This window comes from Bufo bufo, chromosome 11 (assembly GCF_905171765.1).
Source record: "Bufo bufo chromosome 11, aBufBuf1.1, whole genome shotgun sequence".
NCBI classification, from domain to species: domain Eukaryota; kingdom Metazoa; phylum Chordata; class Amphibia; order Anura; family Bufonidae; genus Bufo; species Bufo bufo.
In genome coordinates, this window is record NC_053399.1 from 47737362 (window position 1) to 47751818 (window position 14457).

General features: G+C 45.1%; 1 protein-coding gene and 1 long non-coding RNA gene across 2 annotated transcripts; both read right to left on the bottom strand.

Moving 5' to 3' along the window:
- Positions 1 to 1319: 1319 nt before the first annotated feature.
- ERH (ERH mRNA splicing and mitosis factor) lies at positions 1320 to 8225 on the bottom strand. Its single transcript, XM_040412222.1, has 4 exons — positions 8105 to 8225; positions 5279 to 5366; positions 3956 to 4076; positions 1320 to 1764 (listed from the first exon to the last, which is right to left on the bottom strand). The coding sequence occupies exons 1-4, from the start codon at positions 8105 to 8107 to the stop codon at positions 1662 to 1664; spliced, it is 315 nt and encodes a 104-aa protein (XP_040268156.1). The 5' UTR covers positions 8108 to 8225; the 3' UTR covers positions 1320 to 1661.
- On the bottom strand, positions 1989 to 3599 carry LOC120982218. The gene is made up of 2 exons (XR_005774862.1): positions 3459 to 3599; positions 1989 to 3227 (listed from the first exon to the last, which is right to left on the bottom strand). It is a non-coding gene; the product is annotated as an uncharacterized LOC120982218 (long non-coding RNA).
- Positions 8226 to 14457: the final 6232 nt, after the last annotated feature.

Here is a 14457-nt window from a genome sequence, read left to right on the forward strand (position 1 = left end):
GGACAGTTGTAGAAATTTCTGCAACAAATCAACCTCTTGCTTGCATTTACACTTAAGGTCAATATACTTTTGCTTTATTGTTCTGTATCAAAGCCTCTAGGAAATGGGTTAATCCAGGGAGATCAAAAGCAAAGAACTGAATGGCACTACAATGCTGCTGCGAATTAATTTTTTTTTTAATACTTTTTGTAAAGTGAAATGCTGACATTTTCTACTGTAACTAATCAGACTTAAGATTGTACAGTAAGGCTACTTTCACACTCACGCTTGATGCGTATACGTCATGGATCTGCACAAATAATACAACCACATGCATCTGTTCAGATCGGATCCGTTTGTATTATCTGTAACATAACCAAAACGGATCCGTCTTGAACACCATTGAAAGTCAATGGGGGACGGATCAGTTTTCTATTGTGCCATATTGTGTCAGTGAAAACAGATCCGTCCCCATTGACTTACATTGTGTGTCAGGACAGATCCATTTGCCTCCGCATCATCAGGCGGTCACCAAAACGCTGCAAGCAGCGTTTGGTGTCCGCCTCCAGAGCGGAACGGAGGCAAACTGACACATTCTGAGCGGATCCTTTTCCATTCAGAATGCATTAAGGGTAAAACTGATCCGTTTTGGACCGCGTGTGACAGCCCTGAACGGATCCCACAAACTGAAAAAACGCCAGTGTGAAAGCAGCCTAAATCAGTCCCTACTCAGGCGTTTGAAATGATCAGCTTAAGTATACACCAGAGGTGGCTTAGCAACAGAACTCACTATTGACAATGGAGACCCAAATCTCACTGCTTCTATGGAGAATTGGAGTCACCTTGGTGCATGACTGCTGGTTAAAAATTAGGTTAAAGGGGTTTCTGAGACTTCTCTACTGATGACCTTTCCTCTGCATAATATCCTCAATATCTGATCAGTGGGGGTCCGACACCCAGGCCCCCTGCCGATCTGCTGCTTGCAGTAGAGCCGTGGGCCTGTCTCTGCTCACCAAGCACAGCACCGTCAATTTGATACTGGTTGTGCTTGGTATCGCAGCTCAGCCTTATTCAATTTAATGGGGCTGAGCTGCACCTAGGCCATGTGGCATCACATGACCTAGGCATAGCTGCGAGAAGACTGTGGTGCTACTGCGAGCACCGATGCCTCTTCAAACAGCTGATCAGCGGGGATCCTGGTTACCACCACAAATCAGATACTCATCTATCCTCTGGATAGGTCATCAGGAGAAAGTCTTGGACACCAATAATTTCAATTTGCGTCTTACAAACGTGGACTAGAAAAAACACAAAAAAAAAACAAACAAAAAAAAAAACACCACATCTTAACTACGAAGTCATTTTATTATTTTTGTCTAAAATATTAAATTTAGGGCATAGTGAATCCAGCCATAAAGGGGCTTTGGAAAATGTTGCACAACCTAGCTGTCCTGCGGTGGTACAGCTTGACTTTGCAAGGATTCTCAGGGGTACAAGCATAAAGCCAGTTGCCATTTCATCTCTGCTGGTCAACAAAATGTAACAAAAGTTTTTAACATATAACAGTTTCGTTACTGATCTAAAACATTGTCCCCTATAGCATAAACAGAACAAAAAAAAAATCACTATATTACAAAACAAAACGCCCTCTACTGCCCGCTGTACACACAACCATCCGACGCTTATTTCCCTGCTTGCTGAGCCTGTCGACGAAGGAGGACATAAATCTTCTCTTTGATCCAATCTTTGTTATAGGGCTGATATGTCTGAGTGTCGGCCCGATACCTGCAGGGGAATGACACAGAAGCATTTTATTAAATTAAAAATTATGGATCAGTATCAACACGTGGCAGATGTATTGTCTGCCGAAATTGGCCCTGTTCCAGATTTTTTTATTCCTCAGAGTTTATAGGTCAGTGTGGCTGGTTGAAATTATGTGGATAGGCCCAAGGCAGTAACATGTGAGTGCACCTAGACAGCGTAGTAAAATGCACCAAAATGTGAATTTTTTTAAACAAATTTGAGTATATAGTTATACAGGAATCTACTGCGACTAGCCCAAACAGGAGGAGTGGCTTTAGCTAGACAAATGTGTCTAACCCTTCATTATCCAGCCTGAGCCCCTGTGATAATCTGGTGCAGACCTAGACAGCCAGTCTAAGCTTAGGCCAGCAACAGGATTATTACGTGTGCCCCACTTATCTCTCAGACTTTCAAAATGGATTCCTTGCAGTCAGTATTTGTCTGCAAAATTAAAAGGGGTTTTCTGAGACTTTTCTACTGATGACCAATTCTCTGGATAGCAGATCAGACCCCCACCGATGAGATACTGATGACCTAGGTTACTGAGGATAGGTCATTAGTAGAAAAGTCATGGAAAACCCTGTTAACTCATGCCTTACCTTATAACTGCATCAGATAAAAAAAATATACATATCAGACAGCGCTATATTCAGAATTAGTTGTTGGGGGGAAATAGGTAATCCGATAGGTGGGGGTCTGATGTCCGGCACCTTGCTGATTAGCTGTTTGAAGAGGCTCCAGTGAATACTGTGCCCTCTTCCTATGCCAGTGACGTCACGTTCATTGGTCATGCAGCTTAGGGACAGCTCAGTCTCATTTAACGGGGTTGTACGAGTTACAGAAAAAAATAATACACTCCGCAAACCCGATGGTCAGGAATATATAGACTAGATTAGATAAGTGAGGTCTAGCAAAAGCAAAAAGGCTACCCAGCACAGCTCTGGCCCCTTTGTTTACATGCAATTGCAGAGCTCTGGGAGTGCGAAACATTCTCGGACGTTCTTCTCATGAATATTTGTGGGTGTCAGCTAAGACTACCTTCCCCTCCTCCTGCCCAGTCTTGGTTCTCTTTGCTGACAGATCCATCTTCTCATGCTGCAGCTCTTCCCAGTATTTACTGACCTCTCAGACATTCTTTCTTCTGGCCATTTACATCTTGCTGCTGCTTCCGTTTATACAGGCAAAGTATTTCACCTGTTCCAGTCCAGTAAACCACCCACCCTCTTAGCTTTCATTGTGACTGGAATTCCTCTTCTGTTTCTTGGGTTATAAAAGCTAATGCTAAGCCATTCTGCCTCCAGTAACGTGCAGGAAGTGAGGCCTCGCGCCAACAAGCTCCGCCCACTTTTCAAACCTCAGTTCTGATGTTCCTATGGCCCATATACACTCGCAGCTGACAAGTCTCTATGAGGATGCCTTCTGAATGGCCTGGACATGCCTGACACCTCTCAGCTAAGGATAGATGGAGCATGACAAGACAACTAAGCCTGCAGACATCAGCAGTGAGGACCCACGCACAGGGGGTGTGGCATGTCCCTCCAGCAGGCACAGTCCGCTAATCAGACTTAAATGACGTTCTGTGTATAGAAGCTTATGTCACAGTGAAATATGAGAAATGGGCCACTTTAGAAGACGTTAATCAACTGAAAATACATTACTTTTGTTTAGATAGAAACATACAAATAACTTGGAAAACCCCTCTAAATGAATAGGGCAGAGCTGCAATACCATGCACAGCTGTTATTCGAAGTACAGCACTGTGCTTGGTAGACAGAGGAGGTCGAAGACTCAAAAAGCTGATTGTGGAGGTGCTGGGTCTCGGAGTAAAAAAAGGCACAGTCAAAAGTAACTGGAAGGGTCTTCGTTCCCTTTTAACTAATGCATAATATATATATATTTTTTTTATAACTGGGACTCCCACTGGTCCACTGATCACAAGAACTGTCTTGTGTGCCCCCCTCCACGGATGGAGCAGCAGTTGTCAGCTTCATCTCTATGAGAATGAGAGATCACTCAGTACCATGATCTCCTGCAGACCCACAGATGAACTGAGAGCTAGTGTGTATATTCTGATGTAGCTGGACTCAATGCAGATAAAACACACTTGTACTAATATTTACTCAGCATCTTATGACGATTTATCATAAGTGAAGTGATATGATTCTATACTTACACTAGACAGCTAAGGTCTGCTAGGTCATCAATGAAGTCAAAGAGCTGACTGATATCATATGTGATGGATGGGCTGTTGGGATTCATTCTCTTTAAATGTTCTTCATACATCTTACAAACTCCTGTACAATAGAAGAAAGGTTAGCAATGAGAAAATGATCTTTGTCGTTCTTCCTGAGAACCAGCCGTTAAAGGGGTATTACCATGTTGGGCATATCGATAGTATATGCTTAGTGTCTAATAAGTGTGGGTACCACCTCTGGGATCTGCAACTATGCTTAGAACGGAGCCTGCGGAAGTCCAACTGAAAGGAATGGGAAGCACACTGCGCAAGTGTGGCCACCGCCCCATTCACTTCTATGGGGCTGACGCAAATGTCCAAGCCAGCGCTTGGCTACTTTCAGTGCTGCCATAGGAATGAGAGGAGGGCAGCTGTACATGCGCGGTGCGCCCTCCAGCACTTTGCAGGTTCTAGGTGCCAGAGGTGGGACCCACGCCTATCAGACATTGGGGGCATATCCTAGCAATATGCTCCAAGATGGGAATAGCCCTTAAACCTGCTGTCCCAAAAAGCAGCTATCCTAGTTTAGACAGCTGAAACTTGTAGATGAAAAAGACATGCTTAAAACATCAAATAGCTGAAGACATACGCTGCATTAACAGCATGTGAATACAAAGTTACTTGATGATATGTTTTAAGCTCTTCCCGACCACCCAATATAAATTTAAGTTGACGATTGGGCATTTAAAAAAATAGCGCCCACTCGCATTCAGAGCGAGAACCATAGCCGTTGGGTGCCTGTCATTTTTAACAGCAGGCACCCAGGACTTATGTATGCGATCAACGAGATCTTTAATCAAATACCTTTAACCCCTCAGATGCCGTGCTCAAATGTGACCACAGCATCTGAGAAGTTAAAGACTGGGAGAGAGAACTCACGACCTTTCTCTGCCCCAACCCCTGTTGGATAGAGAGAACCTAAAGATCCTTGTACAATATGGTAGTTATTTAAAAAAAACATGAGTATTTCCTGCACTATAAGACACGCTTTCCCCCCCAAAGGTCCAACAGGGCAGTGCAATGTAAGGTCACAATGCAGAGGCGCGCCGGCAGGGAGTGTCGAGTGCAGGAAGAGAGCTGGATCTGAGAGTGGCGGGGATGTCTGGAGCAGGACAGGTAAGCTGAAGGCCTGCGGTCTGTTCGGGAACAGGAATGTGATTTGGGGGACTGATCTGAGGTCTAAAGAGGAATATTTATTTTTCTTATTTTCCTCCTCTAAAACCTAGGTGTGTCTTATGGTGTGGGAAATATGGTACTTCATACCTTCCATGCATTCGTTGACAGATTCATAATCCGCATATGTTCTTCCTTCGGGCCTCTTTGTAGGCTGGACCAGCAAGATAGTGTGAGACTGGAAGAGAAAGATAATTTATAGCACTATTTATAATAAATATTAAATCCTCATTTCCAGAATGTTTAATATGTTACCAAAATTATGTCAACGGTAAGCTTTACATGATAAAGGTAAGGGTGTTAGAGATTAAAAGTGTTGTGTGAACATAGCCCTTAAAATGTAACTTTCATTTAAAAAAAAAAACAACATCAAAAGATCTGATCAGTGGGAGCCCAGATGCTAAGACCCCCATCAATCCCCTTCTCTCTCCATACTAGCTGAAGACCGGCTCATAGACTTTCTATGGTAGAGACTGTTCTGCCTCCTCATTCTGGTGATGAGCAGAGCTCTAAGCACCCGGATCACTACAGGTATAATAATTGATGTCCTGTAGGTACGACACGCCAACATATAAGCAAGTGTGGCTTCAAGTGCTGGGATCTCCAAGGGTCACAAGAATGACGTTTCTTCTGTTCACTGGCATCTGGGTATACCCGATCAGTCGCAATCGCTTTAATGGGGCTTAAAGGGAACCAGTCACCTAGAAAACACATATTGAACCGCTAGCCGTAACTTGTTGCAGCCTGTCGCACAATTATAAAGTTGTCTGTGTCTTTGCTGTACATTGTGCCAAAAGTCTGAAAGAAATGACTTTTATTCAACTGGCGACATCTGGAAGTCAAGGGTGCAGCAGCCTTCTCACCTGAAATCAAGAGTGCCCTGTCCCCTTTCCCATCCATTAGCATTTGATTTATAGGATTTCCAATTCCTTCGCTACACGATGTTTGAACATAGTCTTGCACAAGCGCCGTGTCCCCGCACATGCGCACTGTTCCCCTCTGCCGTGAGGTAGTTTTCAGAGGCTCAATGCTCAGGCACTCGCACAAAAGAGCCAGTGCGAGACTAAGTTAGAGCGCCTGGCAGTGAAGGAATTGGACATCCTATAAGTCGGTAAGGGCGGGGCGCTCTTGAATTCAGGCGAGAAAGCCGCTGCCTCCTTGATTCAAGGCTATGGTTTACATAGTGCGGCCAGTTGAATAGAAGTCTTTTTTCCGGACTTTTGGTGCATCGTAAGGTAGACAGACAACTTTATATTCATGCTACAGAATGCAATAAGGTTTATTGTGGTAATAGGCCTAGTAAAAGCCAAAGGGGCAGCAGGACTCCACTGAGAATTACATCCTCTTTCTTGGGGGGTATGGGGTCCTGGCGGTCAAAAACACACTTATCAACATAGCCCAACAATATTATGATCAATCAAGATTGCGACGGAACTGCTTCAAGATCTATAGTGAACCTATATAGCCTTAACCAGTGTACCTCCTGCTTAGAAAAAAGTAAGTTACTATCAGCCAGGGGTTGAAGTGATAGAGAAGTCCCCAGATTGTCCCTTTGCTGGTCTTTGAATACCTGTATCCTACGCCAGCTGAGGTTTTTTCCTCTTAAAATTAAGGGGTACAAGCCATTTAAAGGGTTATTCCACACCATAAGGAACATGTATTAAACCAATGGGGGTCCAATCACAACAGCAAGTCCCTCCAAACGGAATGAGTCAAACACTTTCATATCTCCGCCCCATTCATCTCTATGGCTGGGTGCAGGTGCTCTTCTGTCTCTGGCAGGCCCATAATAATGAATGCTCAGCCTGCTGGCACATTAATAACTTCTTACCGGCATAGGTCATCAGTATCTGATAAGTGGTGGTCCGACTCCCTCCCTGATTAGCTGCGGCCTCCTCACAGCTCACCAAGCACAGCGCTGGCCATTGTATAGGTCATCAGTGTAAGACCCGCATTCATTTTAGAAGTCCAAATGGGACACAAGACCCCTATTCTCTGTCCCCAAAAATATTAAGTTATTCCCTATCCTACCCCTTTAAGGCTTCCCTAAGACCCCTCCATCAGCTTTCATCGCTGCAGTAAGCCACAAATAGCGCATGGGTGTGCTCGGTCTGTTTCCATTTCAGATAAGGCGATTCAGCACAGTAGCTTCTTGATAAAATCCACAGGTATAATCAAAAAGATAAAATGACACCATGTAACAACGGCACGTGCCTGGCCTACGCGTTTCTTAACCACAACCATGATTAAAAAAATGCATAATTAAAAATGCATAGGCCGGGCTATCAGGGCTGTGTTACAGGGTGTTATTTTATCTTTGGAGCTCTCCATTTGGGCACATACAGGGCTTGTACCCTCGATACATACAGTAGGGTAACAAGGAGGCATCACAAATTATAATGCTAGGCTTTATAGAGTTATGGTTCTAGCTGCCTACAGCCACCACTAGGGGGAGCTGCCAACTTATTACATGTCCCTTCTAAATCCATATGGAAATGCTGGGTATACTGGCTCCAAAATGGCCCCTTATTTAAAAAGCTTCTCTGGGATGTAGCACAAGAGCCCGTGCCTGGCCGACGCATTTCAAACCCTGCGGTTCTTAATCACAGCCATGGTTAAGAAAAGCTAAACTGAACATAGGCCGGGCTTGCAGGGCTCTCCATGTTGGCACATACAGGGCATGTGGACAGATACGGTCCTGCAGGGACAACCCCTCTAGCCTGCCGCATGTGTACATATGGAATCACCGCCAGAGCAGGCGCTAACTAAAGCCAGCCATGGCCGAGGCCTCACCCCAACCCCCCAGGTCTTGGGCGCACATGGAACACGCAGTGTGGCGCACAGCACGCCGGGAACACGTCCCTCCCGGTAACAGATGTACCGGTAAGGTAAAGCGCGAACCGTCTCCTTACTCACCATCTCCAGGCTCTGCACAAAAACACAAACCAACCGTAACTCAGACCGGAAGGACTCTCTGCAAGTTCCGGCGAAAATGAGGCCGCAGGTAATAGCCAGAACAGGAAGTGACGATGTGTGACGTCACCACGTTTTCATCTCGCGATACTTCACAGGAGGCAAGGGGTTGTTAGCTTATTTTATCGATATACATTGTACTCAATATACACAGTACAGATCGGTAACGAGGAGGAGGCACGGAGTCACGATTTGCAATGCTAGGCTGACTAGGCTTTATAAAGTTACGGTTCTAGCTGCCTCCAGCCACCACTAGGGGGAGCTGTCAACTTATTACATGTCCCTTCTAAATCCATAGAGGCTAGTGGTTGGAATTCTGGTGATATTGGCTCCAAAATGGGCCCTATTTAACCCTTAGGATACCAGAGGTTTTTCGTTTTTGCATTTTCATTTTTCTTCTCAATCTTCCTTGAACAATCACTTTTTTATATTTCCGGTCACATAGCTGTATGAGGGCTTTTCTTTGCGGGACAAGTTGTACTTTCTAATGCCACCATTAATTATGGAATACAATGTTTTTGGGAGCGGTAAAAAAATTCCACATGAGTTGAAATTGGAAAAAAACGCAATTCCTCCACTGTTTCACGGGTTTTGTTCCCACGGCGTTCCGTTTGTGGCATTCTCTGGGTCAGTATGATTACAAAGATTACCGCATATGTAAAGTTTTTTATGTCTAAATAGTGTAAAACTAAATGTAAACTTTGAAAAAAACTTTTTTTTTACATCACCATACTCTGACCCCCATAACATTTTTTATAGTTATATCTACTGAGCTGTATAGCGGGCTCATTTTTTGCGAGACAATGTAGTTTTTATTAATACAATTTTGGAGTGTGTGTGACTTTTTGATCACATTTTATAAATTTTTTGGGGGTAAGAGAAGCAATGAAAAAATGGCAAATTGGCAATTTTGACCCTTTTTTCCATTACGCCATTCGTCGTATTGGAAAAAGTTTTATATTTTAATAGTACGGGCGTTTTTGGCCGCTGTGATACCCATGATAGATTTTTTGTTTACTGTAGGTATTTTTTTTTATTATACGGAAAGGGGGGTGATTTAAACTTTTAACAGTTTTTTTTACCTTTTTGTAATGATTTTGAAGCTTGTATTTGAGCCTACAAAATATATTTTTTTAAATTTTGAACAATAATGTATTTTTAAAATGACTTTATTACTGTCTATTGCTCATTTCTTATGTTAGCCTACCTCCTGGTGACCAAAATAAAAATTGCTGATTAATTTAATTACCGCCATCGGCATTATTGTTGGTCGCGATAATTAGCTGCAGGTCTCTGCTGTTTCAAACAGCGGCCATGACGCCTGCTGCATGTGCATGTATGGTTCTGGTAGCGAAAGGGTTAAAAGGGTTCTCTGGGATTTACATATTGATGACCTATCCTCCGGATAGGTTATCAATATGAGATTGGTGGGGGTCCGACACCAGGCACCCTTACTGATCAGCTGTTTGAGGAAGCCATAGTTCTCCCATGAGTGCTGCTGCCTCCTTGCATCTTCCCACCAAAGTTTGCTAGCATCGGTGGTATTGCAGCTCAGCCCCAAAGTGGCCTCACGTGGTCTAGGAAGAGGCCTGAGCCACTGCTTCTTCATACAGCTAATAGTTGGGAGCCCCGAGAGTCAGACTCTCCGCTGATCTCATATTTGATGATCTATTCTGAGGACAGGCCATCAACATCAAAAATCCCGAAGAACCCCTTTAATACAGTTAGGCATGTCACGGAAGAGGTCCGGATGCGTTGCGGGAAACCCGCGCGAGTGCGCACGCAATTTCAGTCAGTTTTGTCTGCGATTGCGTTGTTCAGTTTTTTTCTGCGCGAGTGCAAAGCGTTTTAATGCGTTTTGCACGCGCGTGATAAAAAACTGAATGTTGGTACCCAGACCCAAACCCGGACTTCTTCACTGAAGTTTGGGTTCGGTGTTCTGTAGATTTTATTATTTTCCATTATAGCCAGCCAGGCTATGAGCTGAGCGCTGCGATTGGCCAGCGCTACAGCATAGGAGAAGGAGACCGCGGCAGGTTCCCCTGGGTGGAGCCTAACTACGAACATACCGGAGGCTATAACTGGAGAACGGAGCGGCGCCCCGGGATAACAGTAAGTGCAGGGGGATCCCTGGGTGCCGCTCTACACGTCTGTATAGTCAGTTTAGATACTTTCTTCTGGTGAAAGGTCCTCTTTAATGGGGTCCCGGGGCTCATCCCTATTTATTCACATCATCTCCTTAGCAATCATCCATGAAAATCGCATTGCATCCGCACTTGCTTGCGGATGCAATGCGATTTTCACGCAGCCCCATTCACTTCTATGGGGCCTGCGTTGCGTGAAAAATGCAGACTATAGACCATGCTGCGATTTTCACTCAACGCACAAGTGATGCATGAAAAACATCGCTCATGTACACAGACCCATTGAAAAGAATGGGTCAGGATTAAGTGTGGGTGCAATGCGTCTTCTTCCCCCCCTTTCCACCATAAAACCTGACTGGTATAGTCATCTAGTGACTCTATGATTAAAGGTGCTACAAGCGTGTACCCGAAACGCGTCAGAGAGATGTGAGGCATGTTTCGAATTTATCTTTTGTAACTGCTTTTAATGGAGAAAAAATTAAGTTGAATGGATTTTACCAATAACGGTGGCTGGAAATCGTTTACATTTATTGCTGTGGGAGTGCAGTCCTGCACCATCCGTGCCCCGGAGGTCCGAGCAGAAGCTGGAGTTTGTTACTACACGTCACGCATTGCACCCGCGTGGAAAACTCGCATGTGTGAAAGGGGCCTTAGGGTATACTCACACGTTGGATTTTTGGCACAGGTTTAAAGGGAACCAGTCACCGGGATTTTGTGTATAGAGCTGAGGACATGGGTTGCTAGATGGCCGCTAGCACATCCGCAATACCCAGTCCCCATAGCTCTGTGTGCTTTTATTGTGTAAAAAACCCGATTTGATACATATGCAAATTAACCTGAGAGGAGTCCTGTCCCTGACTCATCTCACATACAGGACTCCTCTCAGGTTAATTTGCATATGTATCAAATCGTTTTTTTTACACAATAAAAGCACACAGAGCTATGGGGACTGGGTATTGTGGATGTGCTAGTGGCCATCTAGCAACCCATGTCCTCAGCTCTATACACAAAATCCCGGTGACAAGTTCCCTTTAAGTGCAGATTCGGTGCAGAAAACTGCCGACTCTGCACTGAAACCTTTTTCCATTGTTTTCAATGGGAGGCCATGCCACAGTTCATGAGGATGAGGATGAGGATTTTTCCAGACCACATCCATTCTTGGCGAAGTTAGGGCGTGGAGACATTGGAAAGCCGCAACGGGAGCCTGCTCTTGGTTTAGCGCCATTTAATAAAAACTCACAGCGGAAACCGCAGCAGTTCCGTCCATGGGTTTTCATTCTGAATGGTGCGGTCTTGCACTCAGCTGTCCACACAGTAACCACGTGCGATCTGAAACGTGTAAGAGTAGTTTGGATCCCGAGTTTGTGACATTGCGGTTGTATTAAAAGTTACATTTTAACTGTAATGAGTGATGGATCATCTTGTTCCCTGCGTGTCTGAAGCCACAGGAGCTGGACCACGTCTGAGCACCGACAAGAGATGCTGATGGACTGGTTTTTGTTGTTACCAACATTGCAGTTGGTAAATTCAGGACATATACTTCCTGCCCCTGGGAATGCCGAAACCCAACAAGGACCCGCACTTATGATATAAACCCAGGATAGCCCGAATTTGCCGGGACTGTCTCTGAAAATTTGGGACAGTCCCTGCAATTTGGGACTGTTGGCGACTATGCGTGAGATTTGTGTGTCTCCACAGGACAAGGACCTGGCGACACACAGAGACCATTATCTGTAATGGTCTCCATGTCCGTGTGCCATTAGACAAGGACCAGAGTAATGCATGCCCTTAGTTCCTTCTCAAGGACCCTCACTTCATATGGAAAAATGGAGGTGAATTGCCACATTTGCTTCTCTAGGTCTAGTCTGAACCAGGCCTTATAGAGGATATATTTAGGCCAGTTAACCACAAGTGTGTGAGGTCCTGAAAATAGTATGATGGATGCGTTTGTGGACCAACAGTGGCTTGGCTGACCCAGATTCACTGTATTATCGTGATCCATGATGCTGTGAGTTCCAGCTCAACCATGAGTCCACTGTCCTGTACTCACAGCATCATTTCAGTACAGGGCTGTAGGCGGAACTCACAGCATCATACAGCACCATGATACAGGGAGCTCAGGTCAGGGACATGTGGACGTCACACAGACTCTATGGGGATCATTTATGTTTATTCCAGTTTTTGCTGTAAAATAAATAGCAAGACCCCTTATTGCAAATTTTTAAATAGCTGTTCAGAGCGGGCTGGGAGCTTAAAGTGTCCCTGGAAGAAACCGACAAGAGGCCCCATGTTGTAGGCAGGTCCAAATTGACAGAAGGCAGGCAACACAAGTAGGCAAAGCTTGCAATGCTACAGTGCAGCATAAAATACCGCCCCAGCAGAACCAAATACCACAGTGCAGCACAAAATACCGCCCCAGCAGAACCAAATACCAAAGTGCAGCACAATATACTGCCCCAGCAGAACCAAATACCACAGTGCAGCACAATATACTGCCCTAGCAGAACCAAATACCAAAGTGCAGCACAATATACTGCCCCAGCAGAACCAAATACCACAGTGCAGCACAATATACTGCCCCAGCAGAACCAAATACCAAAGTGCAGCACAATATACTGCCCCAGCAGAACCAAATACCAACGTGCAGCACAATATACTGCCCTAGCAGAACCAAATACCAAAGTGCAGCACAATATACTGCCCCAGCAGAACCAAATACCAACGTGCAGCACAATATACTGCCCTAGCAGAACCAAATACCAAAGTGCAGCACAATATACTGCCCCAGCAGAACCAAATACCACAGTGCAGCACAATATACTGCCCCAGCAGAACCAAATACCAACGTGCAGCACAATATACTGCCCTAGCAGAACCAAATACCAAAGTGCAGCACAATATACTGCCCCAGCAGAACCAAATACCACAGTGCAGCACAATATACTGCCCCAGCAGAACCAAATACCACAGTGCAGCACAATATACTGCCCCAGCAGAACCAAATACCGCAGTGCAGCACAAAATACCGCCCCAGCAGAACCAAATACCAAAGTGCAGCACAATATACTGCCCCAGCAGAACCAAATACCAAAGTGCAGCACAATATACTGCCCCAGCAGAACCAAATACCACAGTGCAGCACAATATACTGCCCCAGCAGAACCAAATACCGCAGTGCAGCACAAAATACTGCCCCAGCAGAACCAAATACCACAGTGCAGCACAAAATACTGCCACAGCAGAATCAAATACCAAAGTGCAGCACAAAATACTGCCCCAGCAGAACCAGATACCAAAGTGCAGCACTATATACTGCCCCAGCAGAACCAAATACCAAAGTGCAGCACAATATACTGCCCCAGCAGAACCCAATACCACAGTGCAGCACAATATACTGCCCCAGCAGAACCCAATACCACAGTGCAGCACAATATACTGCCCCAGCAGAACCCAATACCACAGTGCAGCACAATATACTGCCCCAGCAGAACCAAATACAAAAGTGCAGCACAATATACTGCCCCAGCAGAACCAAATACCAAAGTGCAGCACAATATACTGCCCCACCAGAACCAAATACCAAAGTGCAGCACTATATACTGCCCCAGCAGAACCAAATACCACAGTACAGCACTATATACTGCCCCAGCAGAACCACATATCACAGTGCGGCACAAAATACTTCCCCAGCAAAACCAAATACCATGTTCAGCACAAAATACTGCCCCAGCAAAACCAAATACCACAGTGCAGCACAAAATACTGCCCCAGCAGAACCAAATACCACAGTGCAGCACAATATACTGCCCCAGCAGAACCACATATCACAGTGCGGCACAAAATACTTCCCCAGCAAAACCAAATACCATGTTCAGCACAAAATACTGCCCCAGCAAAACCAAATACCACAGTGCAGCACAAAATACTGCCCCAGCAGAACCAAATACCACAGTGCAGCACAAAATACTGCCCCAGCAGAACCCAATACCACAGTGCAGCACAAAATACTGCCCCAGCAGAACCAAATACCACAGTGCAGCACAAAATACTGCCCCAGCAGAACCAAATACCGCAGTGCAGCACAGAATACTGCCCCAGCAAAACCGAATACCACAGTGCAGGACAATATACTGCCCCCACCACCTTCCCAAG

What these genes read in the sequence shown, in the direction of transcription:
- ERH (XM_040412222.1), bottom strand. An exon ending in TGTCAACGAATGCATGGAAG is followed by an intron (nt 4,077 to 5,278) that starts GTATGAAGTACC and finishes TCTATTGTACAG; the next exon opens with GAGTTTGTAAGATGTATGAA. An exon ending in GCAGACCTTAGCTGTCTAGT is followed by an intron (nt 1,765 to 3,955) that starts GTAAGTATAGAA and finishes ATTCCCCTGCAG; the next exon opens with GTATCGGGCCGACACTCAGA.